Source organism: Aethalodelphis obliquidens, unplaced genomic scaffold (genome assembly GCF_003676395.1).
Source record: "Aethalodelphis obliquidens isolate GAN/ISIS:26980383/991018 unplaced genomic scaffold, ASM367639v1 scaffold20, whole genome shotgun sequence".
Classification (NCBI taxonomy): Eukaryota; Metazoa; Chordata; class Mammalia; order Artiodactyla; family Delphinidae; genus Aethalodelphis; species Aethalodelphis obliquidens.
In genome coordinates this window covers 26,439,002-26,456,455 of record NW_020837964.1, presented here as the reverse complement: position 1 = coordinate 26,456,455, position 17,454 = coordinate 26,439,002, and the positions used below count along the sequence as shown (strand labels likewise).

General features: G+C 38.3%; 1 protein-coding gene and 1 non-coding gene across 9 annotated transcripts in view; one reads left to right on the top strand and one right to left on the bottom strand.

The window, feature by feature from the left end:
• Positions 1 to 17,454, bottom strand: part of CNOT1 (CCR4-NOT transcription complex subunit 1) — a 101,162-nt gene that overhangs the window by 69,588 nt on the left and 14,120 nt on the right. For all 8 annotated transcript variants that reach the window (XM_027119716.1, XM_027119718.1, XM_027119712.1 and 5 more), the window contains exon 2: positions 4,244 to 4,516. In XM_027119716.1, the coding sequence (XP_026975517.1) occupies positions 4,244 to 4,345 (102 nt within the window). In that variant the 5' untranslated portion in view covers positions 4,346 to 4,516. The remainder of the gene's footprint in view (positions 1 to 4,243; positions 4,517 to 17,454) is intronic.
• Positions 7,384 to 7,456, top strand: TRNAG-UCC (transfer RNA glycine (anticodon UCC)). Its single transcript has one exon. It is a non-coding gene; the product is annotated as a tRNA-Gly (tRNA).

Below are 17,454 nucleotides of genomic sequence, written 5' to 3'. Positions count from 1 at the left end.
GATCACTGGTGCTAAAAAGGTTGGGGACGCTGCTCTAAAGAACATCATAAAATCCTGACTGAGGGGGCAAATTAAATTTTAAACTTGTTTTTTCACCTATAAAATGGTAATATTAACTAGCTCATTGTTCATGTTTAGGGAACTCATACATCTAATAAATAAACATTCCTTCTTCCTACTAGTCAGTAGGAGAAATAACAAAGGGAACACAATCCTAGCCAACCTATTAGTCTAAGCCCCAAAAAGTATGGCACTAAAATATATCAGGCATCTAAGAAGTGCAATAAGCCTTTACATATCACCAAAGGAAATCAAGACAGAGTCAAGAACTAGAACCCTGCTCCCATCCCAGTTCTAAATTCCTAATCATTCTAAAAGTAAAAGAGAGGCGACTATCTGCAAGGGTAGCACTGAGGACACACTTGTCTAAAGAATATCTGTAACACTGAAAACCTCAGCCATAGGCTGAAACCAAGCATTGTAACATTTACCTTCAAAATTAATTACTTACTCATGTATTCCTCCTTTCATTCCAATTGCATTTGAACACTTACTAAATGTTAGGTTTAAGAGACATAAACTAAAGGATAGTTCCACACCGTGAGGTCTTGGGAGTAGTCTTGGGATCAAACCAATTAAAATATAGTATTAAATTGACCAGATCACGCAGAGCCTTGCTGGGGTAAATTCAGACAGTGCCACCATATTTCCCACTTCAAGTTAAAGTTGCAGGTGCCCCAGCAATCAGCTCCTTCAGTGTCTGTCTAAGCTGCAATCATACTACCCAAGGGAACAAGCCCTCCTGAGGGAGCCCTCACACAATAACAACAGGGATATGAAGGCCTAGCCATTTGGGCCCCCTATGGGACAACTCTGATACCCATCCCAGAATTCCCCATGGAGTTGATGAAGATTTCCACTGTAGTTCTCCTCCTGTCCAATTCTGTTTCCAACCACTCCTCCTTCTCCTACAGGTGTTGAAACCTTATAAATAACCTGCATTCCAAAATGTTTCATATCTGCTTCCAAAAGAACAGCAACAGAGGCCCAGCTTAGGAGTATGAGCTTTAAATTGAGTGGGACAGAGACACACAAAAGATTTTAAAGTGGCAAAGAGACTATTAGATATACATTTTAGAAAGGCCACTCTGACAAAAAGTGGAAGATGTTTTAGAGTAGGGGCTGTCAGAGCATCAAACTTGGGACTAGATGACCTTCCAATCCAGAGTCTCTAATTTCCTTCTACTTCTTTGTCTTCCGTGAACAATTACAAAGAGATTCAACACAGGAATGTTGTGGGTTCCAATCTCACATCTGCCACTTTCAGGCAGAGTACCAGTGGGCAAAAATATTTAATGTCTTTGAACCTTAGTGTAAAATGGAACAATACTACCCACTACCCATCCTGCATGACTGCGACAACAATGTGAGAACTGACATAAAATCACATTAACAATACTGGAACACTGTAAATGCTTGAATGGTTGCTATGACGATAGAACTGACCGTACACAGAATTACTGAACTGACAGAATGTTTAGCATTTTTCACTCAACACTGTAAGATCAATCCATGTTGTTCCACAAAATAGTCTCACTGCTTCTTAGTATACCTTGTTAATGGACACTCAGTTGTTTCCAACTTTGGGCTATCACAATACATGTTTTTTTGATCAATGTATATATGCATTTCTGTTCGTTACACACAGAGAAACAGAACTGCTGGGTCATAAGTGATATGTTCAACAACTAAAACAGCTTCTGAGATGCTAGTATCAATTTTCTTAATCTGCATGGTTATTAATAGCTATGTTCACTTTATGAAAATTCATCTGCACACTTACGATTTATGAATTGTTTGGTATATACATTTTAATTCAATAAAAAGTTGATTAGGAGTTACTCAGTTTTCCTCAGTCTCTCCCATGTATACGTTATTAAATCTTTGAAAAAAAAGCTCACACACACACAAAAAGAGTATGTGACACACAGCAGATGTTTAAATAGTAGCTGCATGAAACTGTTAGGTCACATTCAGACCAACACAGCTTTCAGAATGAGCCTAAGGAATTAATCCAAATAAAGGAAAAGGAGGGTAAGTCTTCACTGGCAAGGTGGTATTGGATTTGGTTCTTGAAAGAACAGAATTCCAAGAAAAGCATTTAAAACTGGACTTACAGTAGGGCCCTGAAACTTTTTACTGAGGAGCTTTGACTTTGTTCGGTAGTAAGAGGACCACTGAAGGTATTAAAACAATGAACTTAAGCACTATAATTAGAACAATGAACTTAAGCACTATAATTTGTTAAAGCAGCATCAAATGTAGTAAACTCCATAAGCATACACACCTGCTTTTTCAATGTACCAGAGAAACAGTGCTACATGTAAAGAAAAAAATCAAACAGAAATATATAATTCTAAGAATTGAGCTTTTCCATTAGAGAGAAGAGTTGCCCAAGCTTGAGTTTCTAGGAATCTATCCTACAAACATACTGACAGATATATGCATGCAAGAAATAACCTTGTAACAACACTGTCAATAGCAAAAAAAAAAAAATTTTACATAACCTAAATGTGCATCAATAGTGAAGTAAATTCTATATGATTCACCCATACCATGGTTTACTATGCACCCTTAAAAGAATGAAGCTTTTTGTGTATGGATAAGGAATCATTTCCAGGATAAACTAGTTAACTAAACAAATTAAATCAAGATGCAGAACAGTTTATACTGTATGTCACCATATGAAAAGGGATGGGAAATATTTCCCTATTTTCCATATGCAAATATCTTTGTAAGGACAGTTAAGAAATAGCTAGTATCAGTTGCCTATGGGTAGGAGAAATAGGTAGCTAGAGTAATCAGGTTAATATACTATCTAGTTTTTTAAATTTATTTATTTTTGGCTGCACTGGGTCTTTGTTGCTGCACGCAGGCTTTCTCTAGTTGCGGCGAGCGGGGGCTACTCTTCATTGTAGTGTGCGGGCTTCTCATTGTGGTGGCTTCTCCTGTTGTGGACCACGGGCTCTAGGCTCACAGGCTTCAGCAGTTGTGGCATGAGGGCTCAGTAGTTGTGGCTCGCGGGCTTAGTTGTTCTGCGGCATGTGGGATCTTCCTGGACCAGGGCTCAAACCCATGTCCCCTGCACTGGTCAGGGAAGTCCCACTATATTATCTATTTTAAAAATAAAATTAGGGCTTCTCTGGTGGCAGGGGGGTACTTCCCTGGTGGTCCAGTAGGTAAGAATCCACCTTCCAATGCAGGGGATGCGGGTTCAATCCCTGGTCGGGGAACTAAGATCCCACATGCCCTGGGGCAATTAAGCCCACGTGCCACAACTAGAGAGCCCAAGTGCCGCAACTACTGAGCCCATGTGCTCTGGAGCCGCAACTAAGACCTGACGCAGCCAAATAAACAATAGAAAATTTAAAAAAGATTGTGGGGGTACAAACTGAAATTTCTCCAAAGATATACAAATAAGCACATGAAAAGGTGCTCAGCATCATTAACTCTAAATCAAAACTACAATGGGATACCAGTTCACACCCACTAGAATGGCTAAAAGCAAAGACACACAGTAACAAGTATTACTGAGGATCAAGAAAAACTAGAGCCTTCATACACTGCTCCTAGAAGTGAAAAGTGATACAGTGTTCTGGAAAACAGTCTAGCAGTTCTTTAGAAAGTCAGAGTTACCATGTGACCCAGCAATTCCATTTTTTGGTAAATATCCTCAAACTTTAAAATAAACATCTACCCAAAACTTGTAAATGAATGTTGACAGCCACAATATTCACAACAGCCAAAAGGTGGAACCAAACCTAAATATCTAAATGCATGCTCCAACATGGATCAACCTTGAAAACTTATGCTAGTGAAAGAAGGCAGAAACAAAAGGCCTCATATGGTATGATTCCATTTATATGAAATGTCCAGAAAGGCAAATCCATGGAAGCACAAAGTAGGTTAGTTAGTGGTTACCAGGGGCTGGAGGGAAGAAGAAATGGAAAGCAACTGCTAATGGATTCAGGTGTTTCTTTTAGGGGTGATGAAAACATTCTGGAGTTAGATGGTGACAGCTGAACAACCTTGTGAAAGCTCTCTTTTATATATTAAACTGAAATCACTTGAAATAAGGAGCAAAGGTTACTTTTCATGCAACATACCCACAAAAATTTCCAATTTTCTTTTCACTGCATACTCATTCCTTTAATGGTGCTTGTTTTCTCACTAGTTTACTTACATGCTGTATTTCCTGCTGGCTGGCTCGGTAGTTTTTCTTGGTTAAATTGTCCACCAGGTAGCTGATTTGAGACAAGGCCAGCGAGAGCGAGTCAAGATTCATTGCTGGTTGGGGCGGAAGCAGGCGGCCGAGCCCGGCGCAAAATCACCATTATTCCCCTTTAGTCACCTCAGAGGCAGGTTAATGCTTTCTTTGTAATTAGCCTATATCTGATGTCTGTACAGTGTCTTCAGTTCTTTACCAGGGGTCTTACTCTGTTCTGAAACATGGCACCTGTTAAAAAAAAAAAAAAAAGATATTTTAATTAGTTAATGTTTTATTAGGGTTAAAAAGGGTTAAATAACCATCTTTCCATCTTAATACCTGAAATATCACTAAGCATTTTTTTTTAAAAAAGTAAGATGTCTCAACCACTATTGATAAAAGATGCCAAGTTTTAAAAATTAGGTAGGGCTAGTATAAAAAAGAAAAATCACACCCACCCACCCACCAAAAAGTTGTCGTTTTAGCAAGACGTCCTATAATATTTGAGGCTTCTACTCTATCAATTTCAATGATAATTTATACTATCCCCTTTAGAAGCCACAGAAAACTGATTAAGTAAAATTAGGGTCTGTGGAAAGAAACACTCATCTGACATTTTCAATCCCTCTTCTCACACTATCTACAACTTATTTATAAGATCCCATTTATTCACCTTACAACTTATGTATTGCTTCAGAATCAGACAATAGTTTGGTCTTTAAGTTTTATCTTAGGATATATGTTTTCGGTATTTGAACGGCTAGCTTAAAAGTAAGTTAAGGGCCTCAGAACCCAAATTCCTTCCTGCACTAGGAAAATTTAGAAAGGGAAGCTCGAAGCAGCAATATAGCTAAAATGACAGGATGCTTATCATTTTAATTCCAACAACCTGGTGAGTCAGAGGAACATTCTGTATCACAACACAAAAAAACAAACAAAGAACATAAGTGTTTTTAAGAATTCACCAAGTACCACTGCTGAAACAAAAATCTTTGAATCCAAGGAGCTAAGCTTGTCCACAGCTTCATGATCTGAAATCTGCTCATACTTTCATTACCATCAGAACTTACTATGTAAGGTAAAGAAAATTCATGAAGATTAAAAGCCCCTTGGTAAGGGCATTTAAGCCTTTATCTTTAATAACTTATTAACAATGTAGAAAGACTACACTGTCCCTACATTTTTGTTCTGTTTTGTTCATACAAAGCAAAGATTCTACCTATGCTATCCTTTTCCACATCCTCCCTAAAAAAAAAAAGAGAGAGAATCTTGGGAATGTGGCAAGGTATTTTTGTTTATTCTAAAGTAATAACATATGAGAAGTTAAAGATAAATTGTGTTTATATCTATCCATTATATGTAACTAAACTTGCTTGCTATAAATTCTTAGAGCAAGCTGTTCCTTCATATTACGATGACAGCATATTTTCTGTATCAGACAATCAAAAATCCAAGTCTGAGAACACACCATAAAACAGAGGACTTATCAGATTGTTAACAACATTATTAACTGGTACCATCTTTTCTGAAACTCAAAGTGGCAATATTGTAAATAAAGAGTTTCTTACACTACCCCTGAACCTAAATTCCACAATTAAGACTGTATCCCTCCATGTATATTGCCTCAACAACTCAAGGAAACAGAGGTTTTGACTGAAATACTGTGTATCATAGCAAAAAGAAAGTGCAGCAAAAAGTAACTGCTTAAATAAATTATGGTATATCCAAACAAGGCAGTTGTTAAAAAGAATGAAGCAAAACTGTGCAGGAAAGATACTCATTAAGACAAAAAAAAAAAAGGACACAGATAAGAATTCCCTGGTGGTCCAGTGGTTAGGACTTGGCATTCTCACTGAGTGGCCCCAGGTTCAATCCCTGGCCAGGAAACTAAAGATCCTGCAAGCTGCACGGTGCGGCCAAAACACTAAACTAAAACTAAAACAATAAAATAAAATGTTCATTCTTAGTACCAAATATAATTCAAAGTATTTTTAATTTTTACAAGTTGCGTTCAGCTAAAACTGTATTATTCAAAGTATATTATTCACAGGAACAGTAGTTACTTTACACTATATTACACACATCTAATAATTATTATTCACAATTACATACAAAAAGGCAATAGATGATAAGAGTTTGCAAGACATAAAGTTTCTCCTTGCTCAGAATTTGTATCACAAATGCTGACACAGAGGGACAACAGAATCACTTTATCATGAAACAGATGTGATCATAGCCTATTTTAATTACTTTTTTACCTATGGTACAGCACAAATCCAGCAAAACAAGTGTTGAACGACCTTCCAAGAAAATGAATTCCTGATACTTTGGCACTTCAACTTTATCTTCTGATATGAGCCCCATGACAAGGGTTACAACTTCTCCATGTTAACATCTAAAGGCTGTGAAGGAGGGAATTCCCTGGTGGTCCAGTGGTTAGGACGTGGCGCTTTCGCTGCCAGGACCTGGGTTCAATCCCTGGTTGGGCAGCTAAGATCCCACAAGCCTCGAGGCATGGACAAAACAAACAAACAAACAAACAAAAAAGACTGCGAAGGATAAAAATACTAGTGTAACACAAATTTCAACAAGCCAATCGTCATTATATGAGCAAGTTAATGCATTAAACTAATGACCAATTTTGAACCATCACCTTATGAGATCTATTAGTAGGATGACAACATAATTTATTAACCAAACTACGACGCTTCTGAAAATAAAGAGGGTACCATTAACAATTTACACCAAGACAACAGGTATAAACTAGGACACGTGATCACCTTAACCATCCAGAAGCCTTAGACAAGCTGATCCCTCCCTCCAAGATACACCTTTGTTACTTTGTTTCTAAAATGCCATTTCACTGGTCTCTTGTTCTCAGTCTCCTTTACTGGCCCTTCCTTTTTTGACCTCGCAGTATTGGAGTCCTTGGACTTCTCTATATTCACTTTCTTGATATATTTCAGGCTTATGGCTTTCAAAACCACCTATAGCAATAACTCCTATAAGTTCTATCTCCAACCCAAATTTCTCACGATGTCTAGAAATATATTATTTAATTTCCTAATGACATCTCAAATATTGTACAACATGTTCAAAACTGAACTCCTGGGACTTCCCTGGTGGTCCAGTGGTTAAGACTCTGCACTTCCAATGCAGGGGGCTCGGGTTCGATCCCTGGTCAGGGAACCAAGATCCCACATGCCGCGTGGCACAGCCCAAAAGAAAAAGAGCTCCTGATCTTCACACCCTGCCCCCATAATGTTCCACCCCATATGTGTTTACCCCATCTCAGTTGATACCAACTCTGTCCTTAAAGTTACTCAGGCCAAATTCTTAGACTTCCCACTCCCCATAATCAATCTGTCAAAAAATTCTTTTGGCTCTACCTATAAAATATACACAGAATCCAGTCATTTCTCACCATAGCTATGATAACAAAGCACCATCATTTCTCACTTGGATTACTATGTTAACTTCCTAACTAGTCTTCCTGCTTCCACCCTTGCTCCCTACAAGTCTATTCTCAACACAACAGCCAAAGAAAAAGACTTTTCAAATATTAAAAACTCAGGGCTTCCCTGGTGATGAAGTGGTTGAGAAACCGCCTGTCAGTGCAGGGGACACAGGTTCGATCCCTGGTCCGGGAAGATCCCGTATGCCGCAGAGCAACTAAGCCTCTGTGCGACAACTACTGAGCCTGCGCTCTAGAGCCCGCGAGCCACAACTACTGAGCCCACATGCCACAACTACTGAAGCCCGAGCGCCTAGAGCCCGTGCTCCGCAACAAGAGAAGCCACCAGAATGAGAAGCCCGCGAACCGCAACGAAGAGTAGGCCCTGCTCGCTGCAACCAGAGAAAAACCCGCGCGCAGCAATGAAGACCCAACGCAGCCAGAAACAATAAATAAATAAAATAAATAAATTTATATATATATAAAAAACCTCAGATAGGTCATCCTGTGCTCAAAACCCTCCACTGACTCAGAATGGAAGCCTGAGCCCTTATAATGGCCTATGAACGAACGCAACTTGATGGAACCTAGCCACCGGTACTCTTCTGGCCTTCCTCTTCTTCACTCCCCCTTGCTCAATCCCCTTTAGCTACAATGGCCTCCTTGCTGCTTCTCCAGCACACTCTCACCTTAGATGCCTCTGCCTGGAATCCTCTTCTTCCAGATACCCAGATGGCTAACTACCTCACTTCTTCAAGTCTACACAAATGTCACCTTCTCAGTGAGGATCACCCTGACCACAAAATTGCAACCCCCACCCTTTTTTCCACATTACATCACCAAACATGGGTAACATTTATATTTGCCCATCTCCTCATATGTAAATTCCATGAAGGCAGTGATCATAATTGTCTATTGTTCACCAACTTATTACAAGCACTACATAGTAGGAGCTCACTACATATTTGAAGAGCTGTAAACTGAAGCTTAGGATTTTGCAACCTATATTTTGACTCTACCAAAAGGCATGGAAACCCACTGAAATTTTCCTAGTCAGAAATAACAATCACACGAGAGGAAATAACAATCACATGAGAGTAAATAACAGATGATTTTTAATTTAATTGCCTCAGTAGCATACACTATCAAGTTGTTAAGACCCTTCTAAGTAACCTTTAGCATCATAATGTGTATATATAAATTGAGTCACAATGTTTTATAGAACATGTTTCATGAAATATGTTAAATGCAAAGCTATAAAGTGACTATTCAACAGCTTTCCACTAAAATGTTTAGATGTTAAATTCTTTCAAGATCACTAAATTTGAGATTCCAAGATATTCCTTAACTGTAAGGAATTTGTGGCCCAGGAGCATTCTATTTGTATATGCAGTGCCTAGTATTGGTCTCCATAATACACCAGGGACTCAGAGACTTTAAATAATTATTAATTTCCTATCAAGGCAAAGTCTTAAAGAACAGTTCAAAAACAGCTACCACTTCAATAGGCCTCCTTATCTTCATTATTAAAAATGTACACAGGCATAGTCTTCCAAAACCCCAAAGGACTTGTTATCACAGAGCTGGGATTTCAACAGTGGAAACAATAATAGCAACAATCTTGCAACAAAAACACTAAATCCTTCCAAGCAGTAATTCTACTACTGTTATTCCCCCCAGCATTTCTCAATTTAACACTATGAATTAAAGGGCACTGACATTTGACAGCAATATACTATAAGACAGCTGTTACCTGAACAGTGATAACAAAAAATCTCCCAAAGATATGGTTGTATAAAAAGTAAAACAGCAATTCTGGAAGACTGTTTAAATGTGTTCTCAGTATTTTTCCTAATATTTAAAATTTTAGAAACAATCTATATATCCGTCAGTGAAGGATTATCTACCTACATGCAATGGAATCCCACCCAACATGTGAAAGACATTTAAAATGCAGTTTTGCTGTAAACATTCACTACACACTGGAAAATGAAAGAAAGCTTATAAAATGGTATGTAGACGTCCAACTTATGTAAAATTACTTCACATTTTAACTGGAGAACACTACACAGTATTACAAATTGTTTCCTAAACACCCAATCTAAGGAATACAGAAGCAGTTGTGGTTTATAGCTAATCCTCTAAGTGTTATGTAAAAGAATACCCATGACACTGACTGAAAAGCTGCAGTACTCTGAACAGCATGATCCCATCCCATAAACACATCCATGTTAACATGTGCAAAAAAATAAGCTCTAGATTAACAGAGATTACAGAGAGGATTTCACTTAAAATTCCATTTTTACAGAAGTCCAAGAAATCTATACACTTCATACATGTAACATATGCACAATGTTATTCACTGCAGCAATATTTATCACAGCAAAGGAATGGCCGTGAGTTAGTGACTGGTGAATAAACATCTTGGACTATGTACAAAGTAGTCTACCCTTTGTTTAAGCTTTAATTTCTATATATATGCTACTTTTTGTTTTGTATATATGCATACATATATGTAGTTGCTTTTTTGCAAAAAATACACAGGAAAGATCAGACATAAACTAATAAAAAGTTACCTATACTGGAGTGGGTGAGAACTGGGTAGATGACATAGAAATCAGAACAAAAATTCACAGATTGTATCTTTTATATGGTTTTGACTTTTGAACCATATTTACGTTTGAAATTTAATTAAATAAGATAAAAACTAATATCAAGCACAAAGAATGAACTGGAATATCAAGCTGATAACAAAGAACACAGTAAAAACAAATACTTCAAGTAACTACTGAACACAGTATCTGAACAACCCTTGATGTACAGTGGGATATATTTTTAAGGACAGAGAAAATTCAAAGAAATTTGACTCAATAAGCTTACTGTTAGCAATAATATTTCATTGCAATTTTAAGCTACTTTTATATATTACTGGATACAGCAAATAAATTAATAGGAATCCAGATTCAGTGCAGATCAATGTAGTAAAGATGAAACTTTTAAAAACCTGAAATATTTTATTCAAAATAGAAGTATCAACAGGAACTCATTTTTAAAATTTCCTAATTGAGTCTAATAAAACATACTAGATTGTACAATAAAAACTACAAAACTGTTTAAAGAAATCAATAGAAAGATGACAGGAACAGGGGACATTCCCTGGTGGTGCAGTGGTTAAGAATCCGCCTGCCAGTGCAGGGGCCACGGGTTCAAGCCCTGGTCCAGGAAGATCCCACATGCCGTGGAGCAACTAAGCCCTTGTGCCACAACTACTGAGCCCACGTGCCACAATTACTGAAGCCCGCACACCTAGAGCCTGTGCTCTGCAACGGGAGAAGCCACCGCAATGAGAAGCCTGCGCACCACAACGAAGAGTAGCCCCCACTCGCTACAACTAGAGAAAGCCCGTGCGCAGCAACCAAGATCCAATGCAGCCAAAAATAAATAAATAAATAAACTTTAAAAAAAGACAGGAACAAATGGAAGGACATTCCATGTTCATGCATTGAAAGAGTTAATATTGTTAAAATGTCCTGGCTACCCAAAGCCATCTACAGATTCAACACAATCCTTATCAAAATTCCAATGCATTTTCCATAGGGGAAAAAAAAAAAATCCTAATTTTTTTTTTTTTTTTTTTTTTTTTTTGGGGGTACGCGGGCCTCTCCCTGTTTTGGCCTCTCCCGTTGCGGAGCACGCTCAGCGGCCATGGCTCATGGGCCTAGACACTCCGTGGCATGTGGGATCTTCCCGGACCGGGGCACGAACCCATATCCCCTGCATCAGCAGGCAGACTCTCAACCACTGCGCCACCAGGGAAGCCCAAAAAATCCTAAAATTTTTATGAAACAACAAAAGATCCTGAATAGCCAAAGCAATCATAAAAAAGAAAAAAACCAGGGACTTCCCTGGTGGCACAGTGGTTAAGAATCTGCCTGCCAATGCAGGGGACACGGGTTCAAGCCCTGGTCTGGGAAGATTCCACATGCCGTGGAGCAACTAAGTCCATGCGCCACAACTACTGAGCCTGAGCCTGCGCTCTAGAGCCCGCAGGCCACAACTACTGAGCCCACGTGCCTAGGGCCTGTGCTCTGCAACAAGAGAAGCCACAATGAGAAGCCCACGCAAACCACAACGAAGAGTAGCCCCTGCTCGGTGCAATTAGAGAAAGCACTCACGCAGCAATGAAGACCCAACGTGGCCAAAAATAAATAAATTTATTTATTAAAAAAAAGAGAACCTACAGAAAGGGAGAGAATATTTGCAAACCATGTATCAGATAAGGGGTTAATATTCAAAGTTCATAAAGAACTCATTCAACTCAATAACACAAAAACAAAACACATGTGATTTAAAAATGGGCAGAGGAACTAAGTAGACAAAGATGACATCACAATAGCCAACAGGTACATTAAAACTCTAATCCTCAGGGAAATGCAAATCAAAACCACGGTATCACCTCATACCTGTAAGAATGGCTATCAATAGGAAGACAAGAGGTTAAGTGTTGGCGAGGATGTGTAGGAAAGGGAACCCCTATGCACTGTTGGTGGGATTATAAACTGGTTCAGTCACTATGGAGAACAATGTGGAGGTTCCTCAAAAAATTAAAAACTACCATACAATCCAACAATCCCACTTCTGCATATACATCCAAAGATGAAAATAGGTTATCAAAGAGATATCTGTACTCCCATGTTTATTGCAGTATTATTCACAATAGCCAACATATGGAAACAACCTAAGTGTCCATCAATGGATGAACGTATAAAGATGCAGGATATACAGCGGACCCTTGAATGACACGGGTTTGAACTACGTGGGTCCACCTATACGCAGGTTTTGTCAGTAAATATGTACTATGGCACTACACAATCTGTGGTTAGATGCGGAACTGCACATAATGACACCAACTGTAAAGTTATATGTGGGAACTGATGCCCCTAATTCCACATTGTTCAAGAGTCAACTCTGTATACAATGGAATTCTATTCAGCCATGAGGGGGAAAAAACATCCTGCCATATGCTGTAACATGGTTGGGTCCTGAGGACATTATGCTAAGTGACATGAGTCAGACAAAGACCATGACTTCCCTTCTATTCCACAAAGAAACCCCCCCCCCACCACCTAACTTATAGATACAGAGAGGTGATAACTGATTGATGGTTTCCAGAGGTATGCATGTATTAAATTTTTATGTGAAGGTGGTCAAAAGGTACAAGATTCCAGTTATAAAGTAAATAAGTCCTGGGGATGTAATGTACAACATCTAGAATGTACAACTTTTAGAATAAATCTTGAAAGTCAGGAAAAAAGGAAAAAACAGATTTTTTCATAACTCTGTGTGGTGATGTTTAGATTTATTGTGATCATTTTGAAATATATGCAAATTTCAAATCATTATGTTGTACACCTGAAACTAATATAGTATGTTGAGCATCTTAATAAAAAATAAATTAAGGGACTTCCCTGGTGGCGCAGTGGTTAAGAATCCACCTGCCAGCCAATGCAGGGGACACGGGTTCGAGTCCTGGTCCGGGAAGATCCCACATGCCGTGGAGCAACTAAGCCCATGTGCCAAAACTACTGAGCCTGTGCTCTAGAGCCTACAAGCCACAACTACTGAAGCCTGTGTGCCTAGAGCCCGTGCTCCACAACAAGAGAAGCCAACGCAAAGAAAAGCCTGCGCGCTGCAATGAAGACCCAGAGCAGCCAAAAATAAATAAATAAAATAAATTTATTTAAAAATTAATTAATTAAAATGTAAAAAAAATTGAACTTGAAAAAACCAAGTGGAATGGTGGTTACCAGGGGTGGGGGACTGCGTGTTTAAAGGTACACACTTGCAACTAGTAGATAAATAAGTCCTGGAGATCTAATACATAGTACAGTGATTACACACAACAAAACTGTATTATAAACATTAAATCTGCTAAGATCTTAACTGTCCCCACCACTAGAAGAAAGGATGATAATTATACATTGATAGAGGTGTTAGCTAACAGTACAATGGCAATCATATTGCAATATAAATGTATCAAATCAATGTGTTATACACCTTAAATGATACCCCAAAAGCAATGAGCCCATCTAACTTCTGGATCATGGTTTCTAAATACTAAAAAGAACCAAGGTTCCTTGGAGATGTGACTAACAAGGAAGATGCAAGGTGAGTTTGGCTCATCCTATGACAAAAATAGGAAACACTTAAAAATTTCGTCAGAGAGAAATGAGCCAATTAAAAGGATTCTTCTAATTTTGGGTTTATCTGAGCACCAAAAGGAACTTATAAGCAATGTTTCTATAATCTTCCCTAAATGCAGCATCATTTAGAAATGCTTGAGGGAACAAAACATAGAAATAATCTGGTGATTTTACTATTGCCAATCTGTATACTCTAAATTGTTAATTTATCTCAAACATATATATTTTTGAATCCACACACACTGGTGATCAAGTTTACTTTTTGCAGCCACAAATTTCTTTCTACGAATTCTAAGTTGTTCATATGTGTGCAGATGAAGAAAATTCCAAACAGTTAAGCATCCTGACATAAACAGAAGATTAAATGAAAATGTGTTACCTAAATCTGAAATTTCAGTAAGCCACTATGGATAAAAGTTCCTTCCAATAAATCATAGGGTAAAAAAATTGACTACAACTATAATACAGTGAATAAGAATCCCTAAATCCATGATTATACTTAAAGAGGAAGGACAAGATGCACCAGAAAGGTGCTGGCTAACAAATTTAGAAAGTATAAAAGAAAAATAAAGTTACCATTGTGTAATACCCCTGACCAGTATAAAAACTGATTCAGGCAAGAATCACCAATGCCTAAAAATCCTCAGGTGGGACATTTGTACAGTATTACCCACTAATTACAAAGGGAAAGAAATGTTCCTCTACCATAGAGATATGACTGTCACTACCTTAAGTAAATGATCAAGTTACTAATGGTGAGACTACCCAACAAATGTGCCTACTGATGTGTTGCAATGTGAAGTGTCACTTTGGAGTATTCTTGCCAAAGATGGCTAACATAAACCTAACCACACCTCTACACCTATCAATTCACAGGAAATAAAGGGTTTAAGGAACAAGTTTAACTATACATGAGAACCTAATCAGACAAATCCAAGTGTTGGATTATTCTACCAGACCACTGGCCTACACTCGCGAGCCAGAAAGTCAGGAAGAGAGAGGAGAAAGTGGGGTCTGTTCTAGATTACAAAACCAAAATGAAAAGGTTTAACGTGAACAGTAATCTGAGCTTGATTCAAAAAAGCTATACAAGGGTGGTCCAGTGATTAAGACTCCACGCTCCCAATGCAAGGGGCCCAGCCAGGTTCGATCCCTGGTCAGGGAACTAGATCCCACATGCCGCAACTAAGAGACCACGTGCCCTCAACTAAGACCTGCCGCAGCCAAATAAATAAATAAATATTTTTTTAAAAAGCTACAAAAGATATTCTTGAGGCATCTGGGGAAGTTTTTAAACTGACTGGATATTATAAAAGTATTTAATATTCTGGGAGGGATAAATTGGGAGACCGGGATTGACATATACACACTACTATATACAAAAAAGGTCACTAATAAGGACTTACTGTATAGCACAGGGAACTCTACTCAACATTCTGTAATGGCCTATATGGGAAAGGAATAAGTGGATATATGTATGTGTATAACTGATTCACTTTGATGTATACCTGAAACTAACACAACATTGTAAATCAACTATACTCTAATATAAGATTTTTTAAGTATTTAATATTCTTAGATGTAGTATGACTATGCCAGAAAGTCTTAACTTGTAGGAGATACATGCCGAAACATCTGGGATCAAATACTTCAGTAAAAATATAAAAATATAGAGAAAATAAACATGGCAAAACGTTAACTGTTTAATCTAGGAAGAAGTTATGGGATTGTTCACTGTATTATTCTTTGCATTTTTCTGTACGTGTGAAATTTTTCTTAACAAAACTGAGGATGGGGGCATGTATTACCTTTATAATTTAAAGCAGGAATTACAAGCACGTGATAGGATTTCCAAAAATTCACTTTGTACTCAAGTGTATTTTAATTTTTACAAGTATATGGTAATTTTTACAAAATGAAAATTTAAGCTAAGTTTAAGCAATTTTTAAAATAATTCAAAATTTAAAGCCATAATACCAGTAACTACCCATAACACAAGGGTAAATGACCTTGAATAAGTGATGAACCTCTATGCTTCCCCCTCCCCATTGGTAAAATTAGGCCTCAACTATATCACAGCTTTCCCAAAGGGTTTATCTTTAAGAGGCAGGAGGTGTAGCAGGGATAAGGATCTCCTAAGCCCTCAAGGCAACAACAGGAGGTATCCATTACAAGCACAGTGGATGATGCTCTATCACCTCAACATCAGCTTTAACAGCTAGCTAAAGTAAGCAACTATCAAATCTTTTCAGTGGAGCTGATGGAGAAGTTTACAAACCACATGCTAAAGGAGTATAGCCAGGCAGACCAAATTGGTACTGACTGGTCCAGAGTGATGATATGGTAAAGCTGAGTGGTTGGCTTCTGACAGGAGCAATTAATACCCTTAAATCTCTTGTCTTCTCTGTTAAAGTGGCATCCAAGACAGCTGCAATGCTGCTATGCACACAAACTCTCAAATTAAAGCTTCATCTTTACTTTCACATCATTTTTAATGTTGGGCTCAAAATACATTCACATTTTTCTAAAGGTATTACATTTTGTCAATAAAAAAGGATGAGCCTTGGGCTTCCCTGGTGGCGCAGTAGTTGACAGTCTGCCTGCCGATGCAGGGGACACGGGTTCATGCCCCGGTCCGCGAAGATCCCACGTGCCGCAGAGCGGCTGGGCCTGTGAGCCATGACCGCTGAGCCTGCGCGTGCTCCGCAACGGGAGAGGCCCAACAGTGAGAGGCCCGCGTACTGCAAAAAGGCTCGGGAAAAAAAAAGCTCGAAAAAATGTTTTAAATGTATCACATATTTATTTATGCAAATGAGGCTTCTCTTTGATGATGACTGTCAACAATTTGGAGATTGTTAAAATGTATGTAGCCTTTTCAAGCATAAAACCGACATAAACCTGATTACAGAAACAAGCTCAAATTCATTAAACTTTGAAAATATTTTTAATTGAAAAAGTTTACTATTATCATCCCTTATTTTATCAGGATTATGCAAAATGTCAAATGCTCCTTTTCCATTTCGCTCCAGTGTACCATAAAAATCATCTGCTAGAGGTGGCCCTCCTATTAATTCAAACATTTGAGCCTAACCATATACCATGTACATAACTTTAGATGCTATAGAAAACACAAAAGTAAACACTGATCTCAAGGGGCTTAACAGAATACAGAATTTACTGTAATGCTTGCAACTAAGGCAACTGTATACAAGAACTGGGAGAAGAAAGAGAGGTATTTAAAATGCTGATTCCTGGGAATTCCCTGGCTATCCAGTGTTTAGGACTCTGAGCTTTCACTGCCGTGGGCAGGGGTTCAATCCTTGGTCAGGGAACTAAGATCCTGCAAGCTACGCAGCATGGCCAAAAAAAATAATTAAAAAATTAAAAGTAAATAAAATGCTGATTCCTAAGCATTACCCTACACCAAAAGAGTCAAAATCTTTAGGGAAAGACAACAGGACACTGCATTTTAAACTCTGGAGGTGGGCTTCTCTGGTGGCGCAGTGGTTGAGAGTCCGCCTGCCGATGCA